Here is a 17512-nt window from a genome sequence, read left to right as displayed (position 1 = left end):
AAAATTACCCATCACTCCATTGCCTACAAAAAAACATAAATCTGGTGCATATTCAAAGATAATGGAAAGGCCTTTAGAGAGATCAGGTCATTTGATCATACTTACTCAAATGCAGACATGCTTACCATTGGGACAGTGTGAACCATGCCCCCTGAAGCTGGGCCTTCCCCAAGCTACCAAATCAGTAACTGGCCGACGGAGGCTATAGGCTGTTTACTGCCTTCCATTAAATTGCCTCTTGTTCCTTCTGCCTTGCCCACAGAAGGGGCACCACGTAGGAGAAAGGCCAAACAAAGGCTATCTTCACTAGTGGAATAAGAGAATCTCAGCCCTCTTTTATCTTCCCTTCCTGAATACTCTTCTGTCCCACTACCTCCATTTAGAGAATTAGGCCACAGCAGAAATAATTAACACATTACTACTACCAGAAAACTGTTACGGGAAGCACATTTGTAGGGTTTTATACCCAAGTAATACCATAAAGTGTTTAGGGGCTTTCTCTGTAAGGACATGAAAAGCACATTACAAAAACTCCTCTTATGATCACTGGATATATGGCTCTTACAGGTCATGAATTGTTTTGAAAATGTGCTACCTACTATAAGGAATTACAATTCTAACTCCTCATTCCAGAATATTTTTTCAAAGTATTGCTTTAGATAAATATACTAAGTCAAACACAAAGTTTATGAAAAGGAAAGTGTTATCTCATAAATCATATATTAAAGAGAGGGAGCAAGTGGCAAACAAAACAAGAATACAGGAATTAGCTACAGAGGAAGATCATCTGTGATTTTCATATGGAAAGAAAATTCAACAGTGTGTTATGAATGCCATTTGGTATTCTCAAAAATCAGCAAACATTCAAGAAAGATTACTTTCATAATTTTGACCATGACCTACTATAAGAAATACATACCCTCTGAAATAAAATTCCATGGCTCACCGATGAATCACAACCCACAATTTGAAAACCTCTGTTCTAGAAGAATTGCAACATGTCAGAATATGGAAAGACAAAGTTGCTCAACTTGACATTCTTAATAGGTTAATCACACCCCAACAGCTTCCATGAACATTTCAAGAGCAACTTGATATAAAAGTCAAACATACAAAAAAGTTCCAAGTAACATCTGCATCAAGAGCAAGTCTGAATCACAAGGAGAGGTAAAGTATCATTATAAAGCCTTTGCCAAACACTGGAACATACTGCCCAATCTCCAGTATTTTATGTGCTACTCTGCTCCTAATCTGATTTATTAGAGGTGGTCTCTGGATGACTGGGGGTCAGTACTGATGCCATATCCTAATCCTGGCTGGCTTTCTACCCAGGACAGTGCAAATGCAGAAAAGAGAATATACTACTAAGACCCCTACCTCTGGCCAGTATTTCAGATAGGAACATTTGTAGGGCAACCCCACGGGACAAAGAAGCATTCTAAGATTGCCAGCAATTTTTAGCCAGATATCTTCCTTGAACATGGTCTAGAAATACTGACAAGCCCAAGTAAAGAGATTACTGGAATAGCTCATGACTGATAAGTAACTCAAGTAGGCCAATGTTGGGAAAAAAGGAAAAGTGGGGAGTAGATAACTTCATAGTAAATAAATGTTCATCCTCTGGAAATATAATGGGATGTTTTTTGGTTTACTAATAGCTCTGTCACTAGACATGTAAGATTTCTTACAATGGCAGGAGGTTACAATAGATAACCTGAAAATCCAGTCCAACTTGGATAACTCTATAACGATAAGTATAAATTTCAACATCGGATCACATTTTGGGGGATAGCAGATGGTCAGATGTTCTTCTAAGCAGCCACTAAAGATAACCTTTTCAGTTAGCCAAAGTTTCTAATGAAGATCATGTACTCCACCCCTTCCAAACCAGTGGCTATACAATGGGAAAAACCTCAGATGTTTCATTTTCAAAATGACATCACCTGGTTTTATAGGCAGGTATGTATGTCAAAATTTACCAAATAAACATTTTAAATATGTACACAGTATAGTGCTTATCAATTTTGCCAAATAAAATCATTAAAAAAAAATTAGCGCCAGCTTTCCAAGTAAACAAATTAGTTAATTCCACTGCTCAGAAAAGATCAACATTATAGCTACAACCCTAATATTGTCTGAGTTTTTATTTTAGATTTCTTTCCCTTGTATTCAAGTTTTATTGCATTCTTCTCACTTTCCTAAATCAGCAAACATTGGAAAGCACAGTGACTGAGCCCCAACAGCAGCACCTCAGTACTTCTGCCACTATTCACACATTATTATACTAAGGAATATTCCTTTCCTTTAACAACTTAAATCTCAGCCTAGGTCTGCAGATTCCTTACTGATTTCATGTTCTTCTTTCATTTGTTAAGGAAACTCCTATCGAAGCCCTTCCACACGAGCACCTTACGGGTCCGCCGGCACGTTCTTCCCTTTGCCCCGAGGCCGTCTGAACTACAATCTGCAATCTGGTAGGAGAAGAAGGAACCCGGCAAGACTACTCACATCGGACTTGGAGGACATGTTCTCCTCCGCGTCGGAATCATTGGGATCCACGATATCGTCAAATGGTGGCAGGGCCGGTTTCTTCCTCTCCGATGCCTCGCCTTCCACTTTGACCTTCCCGACCTTGACGTGAGGCTTGTCTCGCAGCTGCTTCCTGTCAGCAGAGCACGTGAGGACGAGCGGCGGTGCGCCTGAGAAGCTCTTGAACAGGGCATCGGGGCCACCCTTTCGCCGCCGCTTGGCTGCCGGCTCCTCAGGGTCGGGGCCGGGTGGCCTCTTGCCGGGTGCCTTCTTTTCTGCCACACTGCCAGCCGGCGCGCCTCCCTCGGTTCTGGGCTCCTTCGACATGGGCTTCGGCTCCTTGAAGGCCATCTTAGGAACTAGTTTTTCCTCTTTCAGCGGTTTGTTTTCTTTGGGTTTCTTAGAGGATTCTTTGGAAGATTTGTTGTGGTCCCTGGAAGGTTCTTTGAAGGCACTTTTATGTTCTCTGGAGTCCTTGGAAGGCTTTTCCTTGTGCTCCTTCATGACTTTGTGAGGCTTTGAAAAACTGCTGCTGCTGCTGCTGCTGCTGCTACTGCTGCTGCTGCTACAGCTGCTGCTGCTGCTGCTGCTGCTGCTGCTACTGCAGCTGCTGCTGCTGCTGCTGCTGCTGGTGTGCGTGCTCCTGTTAGGGTCCTGCAAAGAGGCAAGAAGCAGGTGAGACTCAGTAGCTCCAGCAAGGAGGCAAAGTCAGTGACACAAAATGATCCTCTTTCATGGCCCTCAAATTAGCTCCAGTAGAAACCAACAACCACAGTGCAACAGGTGGGAATGGGTGTGTGACACTGAGTGGAGGTGACCTTGAACCAGAACGCATTGAAGAAAGCTGTTCTCTGACCCAATACGCACGGCGCTCTAAGCAGCTCAGCAATGTTCACTAAACGCTGTTTCAGAAGATATCAAGATGGGTACCACTGGGCACCCTCTGGGTAACTGATGCACCTAGGATTTGCAGTGGTTGTAAGAGCTGCCTATAAAGCACTGGGACACAAAATGAAGAGGGTTAATTGTTTGGGAGCTTGGGGAAAAGAACAATTCATAAATTTGCAGAGACTGAACATCTGAATCAGGTACTGAAGGATAAACAGATAATTACTAGAAAGAGAAGGAGGAGACCAAGGACTAGAATGAACTACAATAATGAGGGATGAAAGCACAAAGTATGTTTGGGGAGCAGCATTCAGCTATGGCACAGATTGAGAAGAAGACAGAAAAATAGCCACAGGTCACACAGTGAGGGCAAACAGTATTAAATTTTAAATGGCTTTTCAATATGAAGAATCACATAACCCAAAAAAGAAAATATTTAAGAAAAAGGAATAAACAGTATCCAAACTGGTAAGGAAAAAATAAAATTGTCACTATTTGCACACTGCATGATACTATATGTAGAAAACCTTGAAGATGCCATCAAAAACTATTAGAACTAATAAATGAATTCAGTAAAGTTGCAGGATATGAAATCAATACAGAGATCTATAGTGTTTATGTTTACTAATAATAAATGAGCACAGAAATTCATAAAACAATCCCATTTATAACTGATCAAAAAGAATCAAATACCTAAGAATAAATTAAATGTACGATGTGGAAGACCTGTACTCTGAAAACTATAGGACACTGGTGGAAGAAACTGAATACAACACAAATAAATGGAAAGATACACCATGATCATGGATTAGAAGAATCAATATTGTTCAAATACTCCCCAAAGCAATCTCTAGATTCAGTGCATCCCTATCAAAATACCAACAGTATTCTTCACAGAACTAAAACAAAGAACCCAAAAATTTATACAGAACCATAAAAGATCCCAAATAGTAAAAGTAATTTTCAGAAAGGAGAACAAAGGTAAAGGTATTACCTGCTCTGACTTCAAACAATACTTAAAGCTACAGTAATCAAAACAGAATGGTACTGTCCCCAAAACAGACACATAGATCAATGGACAAGAATAGAGAGCCCAGAAATAAATCCATGCCTGTGTGCTCAATTAATATATGACAGAGAAGGCAAGAATATTCAATCAGGAAAAGACAGTCTTTTCAATAAACGGTGTTGGGAAAATTGGACAGCTTTGTGCAAAAATATAAAACTGGACCACTTTCTTATACCACACACAAAAATAAACTCTTAAAGACATAAATTAAGACCTGAAATCATAAAAGTACTAAAAGAAAACATAAGCAGTAAATTCTTGGACATCAGCATTAGTAACTTTTTTCTGAATATGTCTCCTTAGGCAAAAGAAAGAAAAGCAAAAACAAACAAGCAGGACTACATCAAACTAAAAAGCTTCCACACAGCAAAGGAAACTATCAACACAACAAAGAAGCAGCCTACAATATGAGAGAATATATTTACAAATGATGGATCTGATAAGGGGCTAATATATAAAGTATATAAGGAACTCACACAACTCAACACCAACAAAAAAATCTGATTAAAAAATGGGCAGAGGACCTGAATTGACATTTTTCCAAAGAAGATCTACAGATGGCCAACAGACACATGAAAAAATGCTAAACATCACTAATCACCAAAGTAATGCAAATCAAAAACACAATAAGATATAACCTCACACTTGTCATATTGGCTACTATCAAAAAGACAAGAAGAAATAACAATTGTTGATGAGCATGTTGAGAAAAGAAAACCTTTAGGCACTGTGAGAGAGAATGTAAATTAGTGCAGCCACTATGGAAACCAGTATAGAATTTCCTCAAAAAATTAAAAACAGAAATACCATATGACCCAGCAATTCTATTTCTGGGTTTTTACTTGAAAAACAGAAAAAGAAAACACTAATTGAAAAATATACATGACCACTATGGTTATTGCAGCACTATTTACAATGACCATGACATGGAAGCAACTTAAGTGTTAATTGCTAGATGAATGGAGAAATAAAATGTACATAAATGCAATGGATTCTACTCAATCATCAAAAAAAAAAAATGAAATCTTGCCATTTGTGACAACATGGATAGACCTAGAAGCTCTTATGCTAAGTAAAATAAGTCGGATTAAAGATGGTGGTGTGAGATGTGCGACAGAGACCTCCTCCTAAAACCACATATCATACAAAAATATAACTAACAAAACTAATCATGCAAGAGCAACAGAAAAGAAGGCTGCACTAGACTGCATACACCTGGAGAAAAAGAACAGACCTCACAGAACAGGGTAACATACCACAGCCATGATCCGATAGGATTCAAGCCCTTCCCTCACCCCAGCTCACCTGAGGGATGAAAACAAATGGGGCAGGGAGGGAGTGGAGACAATGACTGCAGAACACCTAGCCCTGGAGATCTGCTCTGGGAGCACGAACCTACATTGCATGGTGCTCTGGTGATTAGTGGGGTTGGAAAGCTAAAACAGGCAGACTGCCTGGAGAAACTGAGATTCCAGCTGCTTGTGGAAAGCAGGGATCCATATCCAGCTGCTGTGGCTGGGCAGTCTAAGAGACTTTCTAAAAGCAAGAGGGCAGCTAAAAGGGCAGGATTTCACAGAGCTTACTGCTCAGGAGAAAGGGCAGGTAGACAAAATTGTCCAGGTGCACTCTGCCCAGCAAGATGGGAACCTTCAGGATCTTCAGGTGCTCCATCCCGTGGGCTGACTAAGCAGCAATAAGGCACCCCAACGTGATACGAAACCTGTTGCCCCTTCTTCCTGACCAGCTCACACCTGGCTCACAAACCAGCAAACCCTGCGCTGTCGTCAGGCCAGCCAGAGGGAAGCCTCAACATTAGCAGCTGCAAACACAAACCATAGAGGCTTACACCTGTGTGTCTGGCCCACTGGTACTGGCAGTGGAGACAGGCAGAGTAGCTGGGAAGCAGGAAACAGCTCTTTCCTCCCTGGAGGCACAAGCACTGCTCCCCTGAGATGCCCAACATCACTCCAAGGGATGAGCAACTCCAGAGAGTAGAGCTTCTAGGCACTAGAGGGCACCACATACAAATATGAAACGTTAAAGGAACCTAGTTCAAAGCAAAATTTCACCAACACCAGAAAAAGGATCAAGTTAGATGGAACTAATCAATCTTCCTGGAAGAGGTTTCAAAATAAAAATCATAAACATGCTCCTGAAGGTCCAGAAAAATATTCAGGAACTCAGGAATGAATTTAGGATGGAGATCTGGTCACAGGAACACAAAGGAGGTTTTTAAAAGCATATTAAATATGGTGGAGGAGATGATAAATGAAATAGAAACTAGCGAAGAGGAATAAAAACAGGGTGAGGCACAGAGAGAGAAAAGGATCTCTAAGAATGAAAGAACATTGAGAGAACTGTGTGACCAATCAAAATGGAGCAATATTCATATTACAGGGGTACCAGAAGAAGAAGAGAGAGAAAAAGGGATAGAAACTGTCTTTGAGTAAGTAATTGCTGAAAACTTCCCCAATCTGGGGAAAGAAATAGTCTAGCAGGCCATGGAGGTGCAAAGATCTCCCAGCACAAGGGAACCAAGAAAGATAACACCAAGACATATAATAATTAGAATGGCAAACATCAAGGATAAGGACAAACTATTAAAAGCAGCCAGAGAGAGAAATAAGAACACATACAAAGGAAAACCCATCAGGCTATCATCTGACTCAGCAGAAACCCTACAGGCCAGAAGGGGTGGCATATTTAATGCAATAAAGCAGAAAGGTCTCGAACCAAGAATACTGTATCCAGCAAGATTATCATTTAAATTTGAAGGAGGGATTAAACAATTTCCAGATAAGCAAAAAGTGAGAGAATTTACCTCCCACAAACCATCTCTACAGCATATTTTGGAGGGACTGCTATAGATGGATGTATTCCTAAGGCTAAATGGCTGTCATCAGAGGTAATAAACCACAGTAAACAAAGTAGAATAGTTAATTACTAAGAAAATGCAAAATTAAATCAACTACCCCCAAAGTCAGTCAAGGGATAGACAAAGAGTACAGAATATGATACCTAATATATAAAGAATGGAAAAAGAAGAAAAAGGAGGAGAAAAAAAAAGAACCTCTAGATTGTTTGTGATAGCATACTAAGTAGTTAAATTAGACACTTACAATAGTAAGGAAGTTACCCTTGAACGTTTGGTAACGACGAATCTAAAGCTTCCAATAGCAGTAAGTACATACCCATTGATAATCACTCTAAATGTAAATTGTCTAAATGCACCCATTAGAAGACACAGAGTCACTGACTGGATCAAAAATCAAGACCCACCTACATACTGCCTACAAGAGACTCACTTCAAACTCAAAGACATACACAGACTAAAAGTGAAGGGATGGAAAAAGATATTTCAGGCAAGTAATAGGGAGAAAAAAGCAGGAGTTCCAGTACTTGTATCACACAAAATAGACTTCAAAACAAAGAAAGTCACAAGAGACAAAGACGTACATTACATAATGATAAAGCAGTCAACTGAACAAGAGGATATAACCATTATAAATATCTATGCACCCGACACAGGAGCACTGACATATGTGAAACAAATACTAACAGAATTAAAAGGGGAAATAGAATGCAATGCATTAATTCTAGAAGACTTCAACACTCCACTCACTCTAAACGCCAGATCAACCAGATAGAAAATAAGTTAAGGACACAGAGGCATTGACCAACATATTAGAACAGATGGACCTAACAGACATCTACAGAACTTTCACCCAAAAGCAACAGGATACACATTCTACTCAAGTGAACATGGAACATTTTCCAGAATAGATCATATACTAGGACAAAAAAGGAGCCTCAGTGAATTAAAAAAGATTGAAATTGTACCAACCAGCTTCTCAGACCACAAAGGTATGAAACTAGAAATAAATTACGCAAAGAAAACAAAAAAGCCCGCAAATACATGGAAGTTTCATAACATGCTCCTAAATAACCAATGGATCAAAGACCAAATAAAACAGATATCAAGCAATATATGGAGACAAACGACATCAATAATTTAACACTGCAAAATCCGTGGGACACAGCGAAAGCCATGCTAAGAGGAAAGTATACTGCAATATGGGCCTACCTCAGGAAAGAAGAACAATCCCATATGAATAGTCTAAACTCACAATTAATGAAACTAGGAAAAGAACAAATGAGGCCCAAGGTCAGTAGAAGGGGGGATATAATAAAGATTAGAGCATAAATAAATAAAATTGAGAAGAATAAAAGAATAGAAAGAATCAATGAAAGCAAGAGCTGGTTATTCAAGAAAACAAACAAAATAGGTAAACCCCTGGCCAGACTTAACAAGAAAAAAAGAGAGTCTACACACATAAACAGAATCAGAAATGAGAAAGGAAAAATCACTACAGAAACAACAGAAATACAAAGAATTATGAGAGAATACTATGAAAAATTATATGCTAACAAACTGGATAACTAGAAGAAATGGACAACTTTCTAGAAAAATACAACCTTCCAAGGCTGACCAAGGAAGAAACAGAAAATCTGAACAGACCAATAACTAGCAATGAAATTGAATTGGTAATCAAAGAACTACCTAAGAACAAAACTCCTGTACCAGATGGCTTCACCACTGAATTTTATCAAACATTTAGAGAAGACCTAATACCCATTCTGCTTAAAGTTTTCCAAAAAATTAGAAGAGGGGGGAATACTTCCAAACTCATTCTATGAGGCCAGCTTCACCCAAATACCAAAACCAGCCAAAGACACCACAAAAAAATGAAATTACAGACTAACATCCCTGATGAACATAAATGCAAAAATACTCAACAAAATACTAGCAAACCAAATTCAATAATACCTCAAAAAGATAATCCATTATGATCAAGTAGGATTTATTCCAGCGATACAAGGATGGTACAATATTAGAAAATCCACTAACATCATACACCATTATCAACAAAAAGAAGAACAAAAACCACATGATCATCTCCATAGATGCCAAAAATGCATTCAACAAAATTCAACATCCATTCACGATAAAAACCTCAACAAAATGGGCATAGAGGGAAAGTACCTCAACATAATAAAGGCCATATATGACAAATCCACAGCCAACATCATACTTAACACTGAGAAACTGAAAGCTTTTCCTCTTTAAGATTAGGAACAAGACAAGGATAACCACTCTCTCCACGTTTATTCAACATAGTTCTGGAGGTCCTTGCCATGGCCATCAGACAACAAAAAGAAATAAAAGACATACAGATTAGTGAAAAAGAAGTTAAACTGTCACTGTTTGCAGATGACATGATATTGTACATATATGATAAAGGAGACATGTATATACCATTGAGAAATGGCAGCCTCTTCAACAACTAGTGTCGGCAAAACTGGACAGCTACATGCAAGAGAATAAAACTGGATTATTGTTTAACCCCATACACAAAAGTAAACTCCAAATGTATCAAAGACCTGAATGTAAGTTATGAAACTATAAAACTCTTAGAAGACAACATAGGCAAAAATCTCCTGAATATAAACATGAGCAACTTTTTCCTGGATGTATCTCCTCAAGAAAGGGAAACAATAGCAAAAATGAACAAATGGGACTACATCAAACTAAAAAGCTTCTGTACAGCAAATGACACCATCAACAGAACAAAAAGGCATCCTACAGGATGGGAGAATATATTTGTAAATGACATATCTGACAAGGGGTTAACATCCAAAATATATAAAGAACTCATATGCCTCAACAACCAAAAAGCAAATAACCTGACTAAAAAATGGGTGGAGGTTATGAACAGACACTTCTCCAAAGAAGAAATTCATATGGCCAACAGGCACATGAAAAGATGCTCCATTTCTCTAATTATCAGAGAAATGCAAATAAAAACTACGATGAGATATCACCTCACACCAGTTAAGATGGCCAGTATCGAAAAGACTAAGAACAACAAATGCTGGTGAGGATGCGGAGAAAGGGGAACCCTCCTACACTGCTGGTGGGAATGTAATCTAGTTCAACCATTGTGGAAAGCAATATGGAGGTTCCTCAAAAAACTAAAAATAGAAATACTATTTGACCCAGGAATTCCACTCCTAGGAATTTACCCAAAGAATATAATTTCTCAGATTCAAAAAACATATACACCCATATGTTTACTGCAGCACTATTTATAATAGCCAAGATATGGAAGCAACCTAAGTGTCCATCAGTAGATGAATGGATAAAAGAAGATGTGGTACATATGCACAATGGAATACTATTCACCCATAAGAAAGAAACAAATCCTACCATTTGCAACAACATGGATGGAGCTGGAGGATATTATCCTCAGTGAAATAAGCAGCCAGGCAGAGTAAGACAAGTGTCAAATGATTTCTCTCATCTGTGGAGTATATCAATGAAGCAAAACTGAAGGAACAATACAGCAGCAGACACACAAACTCCAAGAAGGAACTAGCAGTTACCAAGGGGTAGGGATGAGGGAGTGGGGGTGGGTAGGGAGGGAGAAGGGGATTGAGGGATATTATGATTGGCACACATGGTGTGGGGGGAATCATGGGGAAGACAGTGTGGCACAGAGAACAGAGAACAGAGAAGTCAAGTAGTGACTCTGTGGCATCTTATTATACTGATGGACAGTGACTGCAATGGGGCATGGCGTACACGATAATATGGGTGAATGTAGTAACCACATTGTTTTTTCATGTGAAACTTTCATAAGAGTGTATATCAATAATACCGTAATAAAAAGAAAAAGAAAATACACCTTGGAAAATACCTTAAAAAAAAAAGTAAAATAGACAAAGACAAATACCATACGATTTACATTACACGTGGACTCTAAAAAACAAAACAGTCATAGAAACAAACAAACATAGAATCCTACATACAGAGAACAAATTGGTGGCTGTCTGAAAGGAGGTGTGGATGAAATAGGTAAAGGTGATAAAGTGATACAAACATCCAATTATACAATAAGTAAGTCAGAAGGATGAAGAGTACAGCATAGGGAAGAATGTCAATAATATATAATATCTTTATATGGTGACAGATGGTAACTACACTTATTGTGATGTTGAATCACTAAGTTGTACACCCAAAAGTAGGATAATGTTGTTTATCAACTATATTCAGATTTAAAAAATTTTTAAGTAACACCCAAATTGAAAAAATATTGCTCTGTTAGTAAGAATATGTATTTTTTCTTTATATATTTTTTTGTCTTGTTTGCTCAACAAAATGACATACATAGTAATTATTCCATTTTATTTTTTTTCAAGTGAGCATTTGTTTTCAAAATTCTAAAATGGATAAAGTTACTAAGCAAAGACATGTTTTTATGCATCAAACTAGGTAATTCCTTACAAAACATCTCAATTTGAGATTTAAAAGCAGAATACTAAAGAGAGTGTTCATATTACTGAAACTACATTATTTTATAAATTCTATTACCAGACATTTCCTGGCATGTTAAGCAATTCTATGAATAATTAAAATGAAGTATAATGGAAAAACTAAATTAAGGAAGAACATTTGAAATCTAATATCCTTGAGTTTCTTTTTTTTAATTAGTTTGTTGACTCACTGAATTTTGACAATTTTCAATCAGTATTCTAATTATAGCTTCAGAACACCGAAGCATTGCTATTTAATATCCAACCTTCATGGAGAATTACACACACGTTATAAACATAACTTTTAAAAATACACCATTTATGTTCTAATGCTAAGCAATAAAAAGAGTAATATTTCAGAAACCACCAGAAATGACTTCTATAGGAGTCCTTCCTTGATTTATTTCTAAAATTCTTTTGTAGGACAAACTGGAATTCTATAACATAGAGAACACAGTTCTCTATGACACAGATTTTAATTACATACATATGAATGTTGATTATCAAACTCCAGAGATTTTAGAACTTTTTCCTCCCCAGGCTGCTCTACGTATTTAATGCTTAGAGTCACATCTCACCCACACAACAAATCTTGGTATAAGCAAGTGACCATCCAGCCATTTGTGTTCTTTTCCCTTTGTCAAAAAGATTTCTTTAGGCTAAGACAACTCAGAGGTAAGAGAGAGAAATATGTATAACAACATCCCAAACAAATAAAACTACAGAAAATTTTTAAAATGGTAAAAGAATGATTTCTATTAGGTAGGGCTACATTTTCTTTGATCTCGGCCTGTGATAAATGCCAGTCAGTATGTCACCTGACTTTATACTCATATATGTAATAAATATAAAACAGAGATTAGATTCAAAGTCAGGAATTAAATTGTTACCAACACAGAATCAAAGTTTTCACTGATTAGTAGCCTATTTATACCATATATATATGGGGAATCAAATCACCAGCTTTTTAAAATGATTACTGAACTATTAACCTCAATATTAACTATCACTAAGCAACACAGGCTAATTACCATTCAATGTGAAGTTCACAAATGTTATATAATTCAAATTCTCTTTGCCTGAGGCTGATTAAGAAAAACTGAATATTAATATTAGGGAAAGTATGTGTACATAATTCAGATCACAAATATTTAAGGTAAATGACTGTTTAAACATAAATATACATATATTTGCACTAACTTCACAGCATGTGGGCATAGGGTATAATGTTTTCTTTCATACACTCAGATTCTACTGAATACTTCCCTTGTTTTAATTTTCTGGAACAGAATGGGTCTTTTTAATATATAATCTCTTCTAATACTACTTGTAAGCAACTCCAGTAGATGCCTTAAGGAAACAAACGTAATGATTGGACAGAATAAGGTTTTCTGATTATAAGCAGCTTTCAATTTCATTGTTGTTACCATGCCTTCTTCTAATACCACTGATAACTCAAAGCTGATGGTTTTTCCAGCTCCTGTTTTCTTCCTTCTACCTATTCTCTTAATGATGGTCTCTGTCCTACTTTAACTGGCTTCAGCATTGTGTAAGATTTTCAGATCATTCACATCTTGTTCAATGAAATTTGAATAAGAACAAATAAATTCTCCCAGAAGGATTTTATTCATCCAAAACCAATAAATTCTCCAAGAGAAGTTTATTTGTCCAAAATTCATCTTAAAAGGATACTTTCTAGAAATTGTAGCAGAGTCCACAAGGTCATTCATATGAATGGGTGGAAAAAAACCATGATGTTCAGACACAGGCTTTCTAAATAGTCTTTTCTGCTTTGAGGAAATAATTGTTGAAAACTTCCCCAATCTGGGGAAGGAAATAGTCTCTCAGGCCATGGAAGTGCAGAGATCTCCCAACACAAGGGACCTTAGGAATACAACACCAAGACATATAATAATTAAAATGGCAAAGATGAAGAATAAGGACAGACTATTAAAACCAGCCAGAGAGAGAAATAAGATCATGTACAAAGGAAACCCCAACAGGCTATCATCAGACTTCTCAGCAGAAACTTTACAGGCCAGAAGGGAGTGGCATGATATATTTAATGCAATGAAACAGAAGAACCTCCAAATAAGAATACTCTACCCACAAGATTATCATTTAAATTTGAAGTAGAGATTAAAAAATTTATAGATAAGCAAAAGTTGAGGGAATTTACCTCCCACAAACCATCCCTACAGTGTATTTTAAATGGACTGCTATAGATGGAAGTGCACATGAGGCTAAATAGCTGTGACCAGAGAAAATAAAACAACAATAACGGAAGTAGACCAACTAATTACTAACCAAATGCAAAATTAAATCAACCACCCCCAAAGTCAATCAAGGTATACACAAAGAGTACAGTATATGACACCTAATATATAAAAAATGGAGGAAGAAAAAAAAAAGAAGGGATAGAAAAAAAAAACTTTTAGACTGGGTTTGAAATAGCATAATAAGTGAGTTAAGTTAGACTATTAGAAGGTAAAGAAGCTTCCCTTGAACCTTTGGTAACAATGAATTTAAAGCCTGAAATGGCAATAAGTACATACATATCGATAATCACCCTAAGTGTAGATGCAGAAAAAGCTTCTGACAAAATTCAACATCCATTCATGACAAAAACTCAACAAAATGGGTATAGAGGGCAAGTACCTCAACATAAAAGAGGCCATATATGACAAACCCACTGCCAACATGATACTTAACAGTGAAAAGCTGAAAGCTTTCCCTCTAAGATTGGGAACAAGATAGGGATGCCCACTCTCCCTCTCCCCACATTTATTCAACATAGTTGTGGAGGTCCTCGCCACAGCAATCAAACAACACAATGAAATAAAAGGCATCCAGATTTGTAAAGAAAAAGTTAAACTGTCACTGTTTGCAGATGATATGATATTGTACATAAAAATACCATAAAGAATCCACCCCAAAGGTGTAGGATACAAAATTAATACACAGAAATCTGTTGCATTCCTATATACTAATAATGAACTAGCAGGAAGATAAATCAGGAAAACAACTCCATTCACACTGCATCAAAAAGACTAAAATACCTGGGAATAAACCTAAGCAAGGAGGTGAAAGGCCTATACCCTGAAAACTACAAGATACTTATGAGAGGAATTAAGGAAGATACCTATAAATGGAAATGCAGAATCTACAGATTCAATGTAATCCCTATCAAATTACCAACAGAATTCTTCAATGAACTAGAACAAATAGTTCTAAAATTCATATGGAACCATGGAAGACCCTGAATAGGTAAAGCAATCCTGAGAAGGAAGAATAAAGCTGGGGGGGGGTCACGCTCCCCAACTTCAAGCTCTACTACAAAGCTATAGTAATCAAGATAATTTGGTACTGGCACAAGAACAGACTCAGATCATTTGAATAGAATAGAAAGCCCAGATATAAACCCACACATATATGGCCAATTAATATACGATAAAAGAGTCAAGAACATACAATGGGGAAATGATAGCTTCTTCAATAATTGGTGTTGGCAAAACTGAACAGCTAAATGTGAGAGAATAAAACTGGATCTGGATTATTGTCTTACTCCGTACACAAAAGGAATCTTGAAATGGATCAAAGACCTGAATGTAAGTCATGAAACCATAAAACTCCTAGAAGAAAACATAGGCAAAATCTCTTGAATATAAACATGAGCAACTTTTTCCTAAACACATCCCCTTGTGCAAGGGAAACAAAAGCAGAAATGAACAAATGGGATTACAGCAAACTAAAAAGCTCTGTACAGCAAAGGACATCATCAATATAACAAAAGGGGATCCTACAGTATGGGAGAAAATATTTGTAAATGACATATCCAGTAAGGGGTTATCATCCAAAACATATAAAGAGCTCACATATCTCAATACCCAGAAAGCAAATAACCCAATTAAAAAATGGGTGGAGGATATGAACAAACACTTTTCCAAAGAAGAAATTCAGACGGCCAATAGGCACGTGAAAAGATGCTCCACATCGCTAATCATCAGGAAAATGCAAATTAAAACCACAATGAGATATCATCTCACACCAGTTAGGATGGCCACTATCCAAAACACAAGGAACAACAGATGCTGGTGAGGATGTGGAGAAAGGGGAACCGTCCTACACTGTTGAATGAAACGTAAATTAGCTCAACCATTGTGGAAAGCAATATGGAGGTTCCTCAAAAAACTAAAAATAGAAATACCACTGACCCAGGAATTCCACTCCTAAGATTTACCTGAAGAAAACAGGATTCCTGATTTTAAAAGACATATGCCACCCCTAATGTTTATTGCAGCACTATTTACAATAGTCAAGAAATGGAAGCAACCTAAGTGTCCATCAGTAGATGAATGGATAAAGAAGATGTGGTACATATACACAATAGAATAGTATTCAGCCATAAGAAGAAAACAAATCCTACCATTTGCAACAATATGGATGGAGATAGAGGGTATTATGCTCAGTGAAAGAAGCCAGGTGGAGAAAGACAAGTACCAAATGATTTCCCTTATTTATGGAGTATAACAACAAAGCATAACTGAAGGAATGAAACAGCAGCAGACTCAAAGACTCCAAGAAGGGACTAGTAGTTACTAGAGAGAAGTGGTTGGTGAGGCTGGGTGGGGAGGGAGGGAGAAGGGGATCAATGGGCATTATATTTAGGACACATAATATAGGTAGGACCCAGGAAAGGCAGTATAGCAAGGAGAAGACAAGAAATGACTCTATAGGATCTTACTACACTGACGGATAGTGACTGCACTGGGGTGTAGGGTACAGACTTGATAATACGGGTGAATGTTGAAACCACAATGTTGCTCATGTGAAACCTTCCTAAGATTGCATATAAATGATACCTTAATAAAAAAATTTTTTTCAAGTCTCTTCTGTAATGTGAAAACATGACAAATAGGGAAGAGGATGAAATCCACCTGCAGCTATGAATAAAGTAAAAAAATTCAGGAATCTTGTGTGGGGGGGGGAAGAACCTTGGATTGACTTTCCTCTTCTTACTTCAATCCCAAATCCAACCCATTTGCCTCTCTTGGACAAGTAGAGTAAGGCCTTAAAGTATGTGGCCAAGGATTATGGACATCTTGAGAGAGGGCTGGTCCAGGGCTTACTCTGCTCTGGGCTCTAAGTAAAACCCAGAAGAGTTTTGCACATAAATAGCTGTACAAGTCCCCCTGGCTCAAAAGGCACTCTTCAATGGAAGGGAGAATTTCCTGTACTCCTGAGGCTAGAAAATGCAAGGAGACTGGAAGGAAGGCTTGGGAGTGAAATGCAACATGCCTGCTCCTACAGTGCAGGCTGAGATATTTGTGCCTTTAATCACTTACAGGTTTGCAACCTGAATTCCCCTAAAGAATCAGAAATGAGACTTTTTATGTCAGAAGATGGAGAGGACAGGAAACAAAAGTGCAATGTGCCTTGCATTCTATACAGAATTAAATCTAAGTGGATAATAAAGTATACAGAATATATGATTTGCATGCTCAATATGCATTCTGACACAGAAAAGTCCAACAAGAGACCTAAAAATTAAATTATCTCCATGAAATTTAGGGATGTTAGAGAAGGGTAGTATTGACGGGAGGGAAAATGTTTGTATCACTTTTTGTGTTAAAGTAGGAAACAAACTGGATT

At 37.5% G+C, this 17512-nt stretch overlaps 1 protein-coding gene across 2 annotated transcripts in view; it reads right to left on the bottom strand.

Moving 5' to 3' along the window:
• The window catches only part of MLLT3 (MLLT3 super elongation complex subunit), a 270617-nt gene that overhangs the window by 70753 nt on the left and 182352 nt on the right, over nt 1–17512 (bottom strand). For both annotated transcript variants that reach the window (XM_037018638.2, XM_037018639.2), the window contains exon 5: nt 2509–3183. In XM_037018638.2, coding sequence (XP_036874533.1) covers nt 2509–3183 — 675 coding nt within the window. The remainder of the gene's footprint in view (nt 1–2508; nt 3184–17512) is intronic.

Source organism: Manis javanica, chromosome 2 (assembly GCF_040802235.1).
Source record: "Manis javanica isolate MJ-LG chromosome 2, MJ_LKY, whole genome shotgun sequence".
Lineage (NCBI taxonomy): Eukaryota > Metazoa > Chordata > Mammalia > Pholidota > Manidae > Manis > Manis javanica.
Note: the sequence above shows the minus strand (reverse complement) of the source record. Positions and strands in the feature narration are given on the sequence as shown.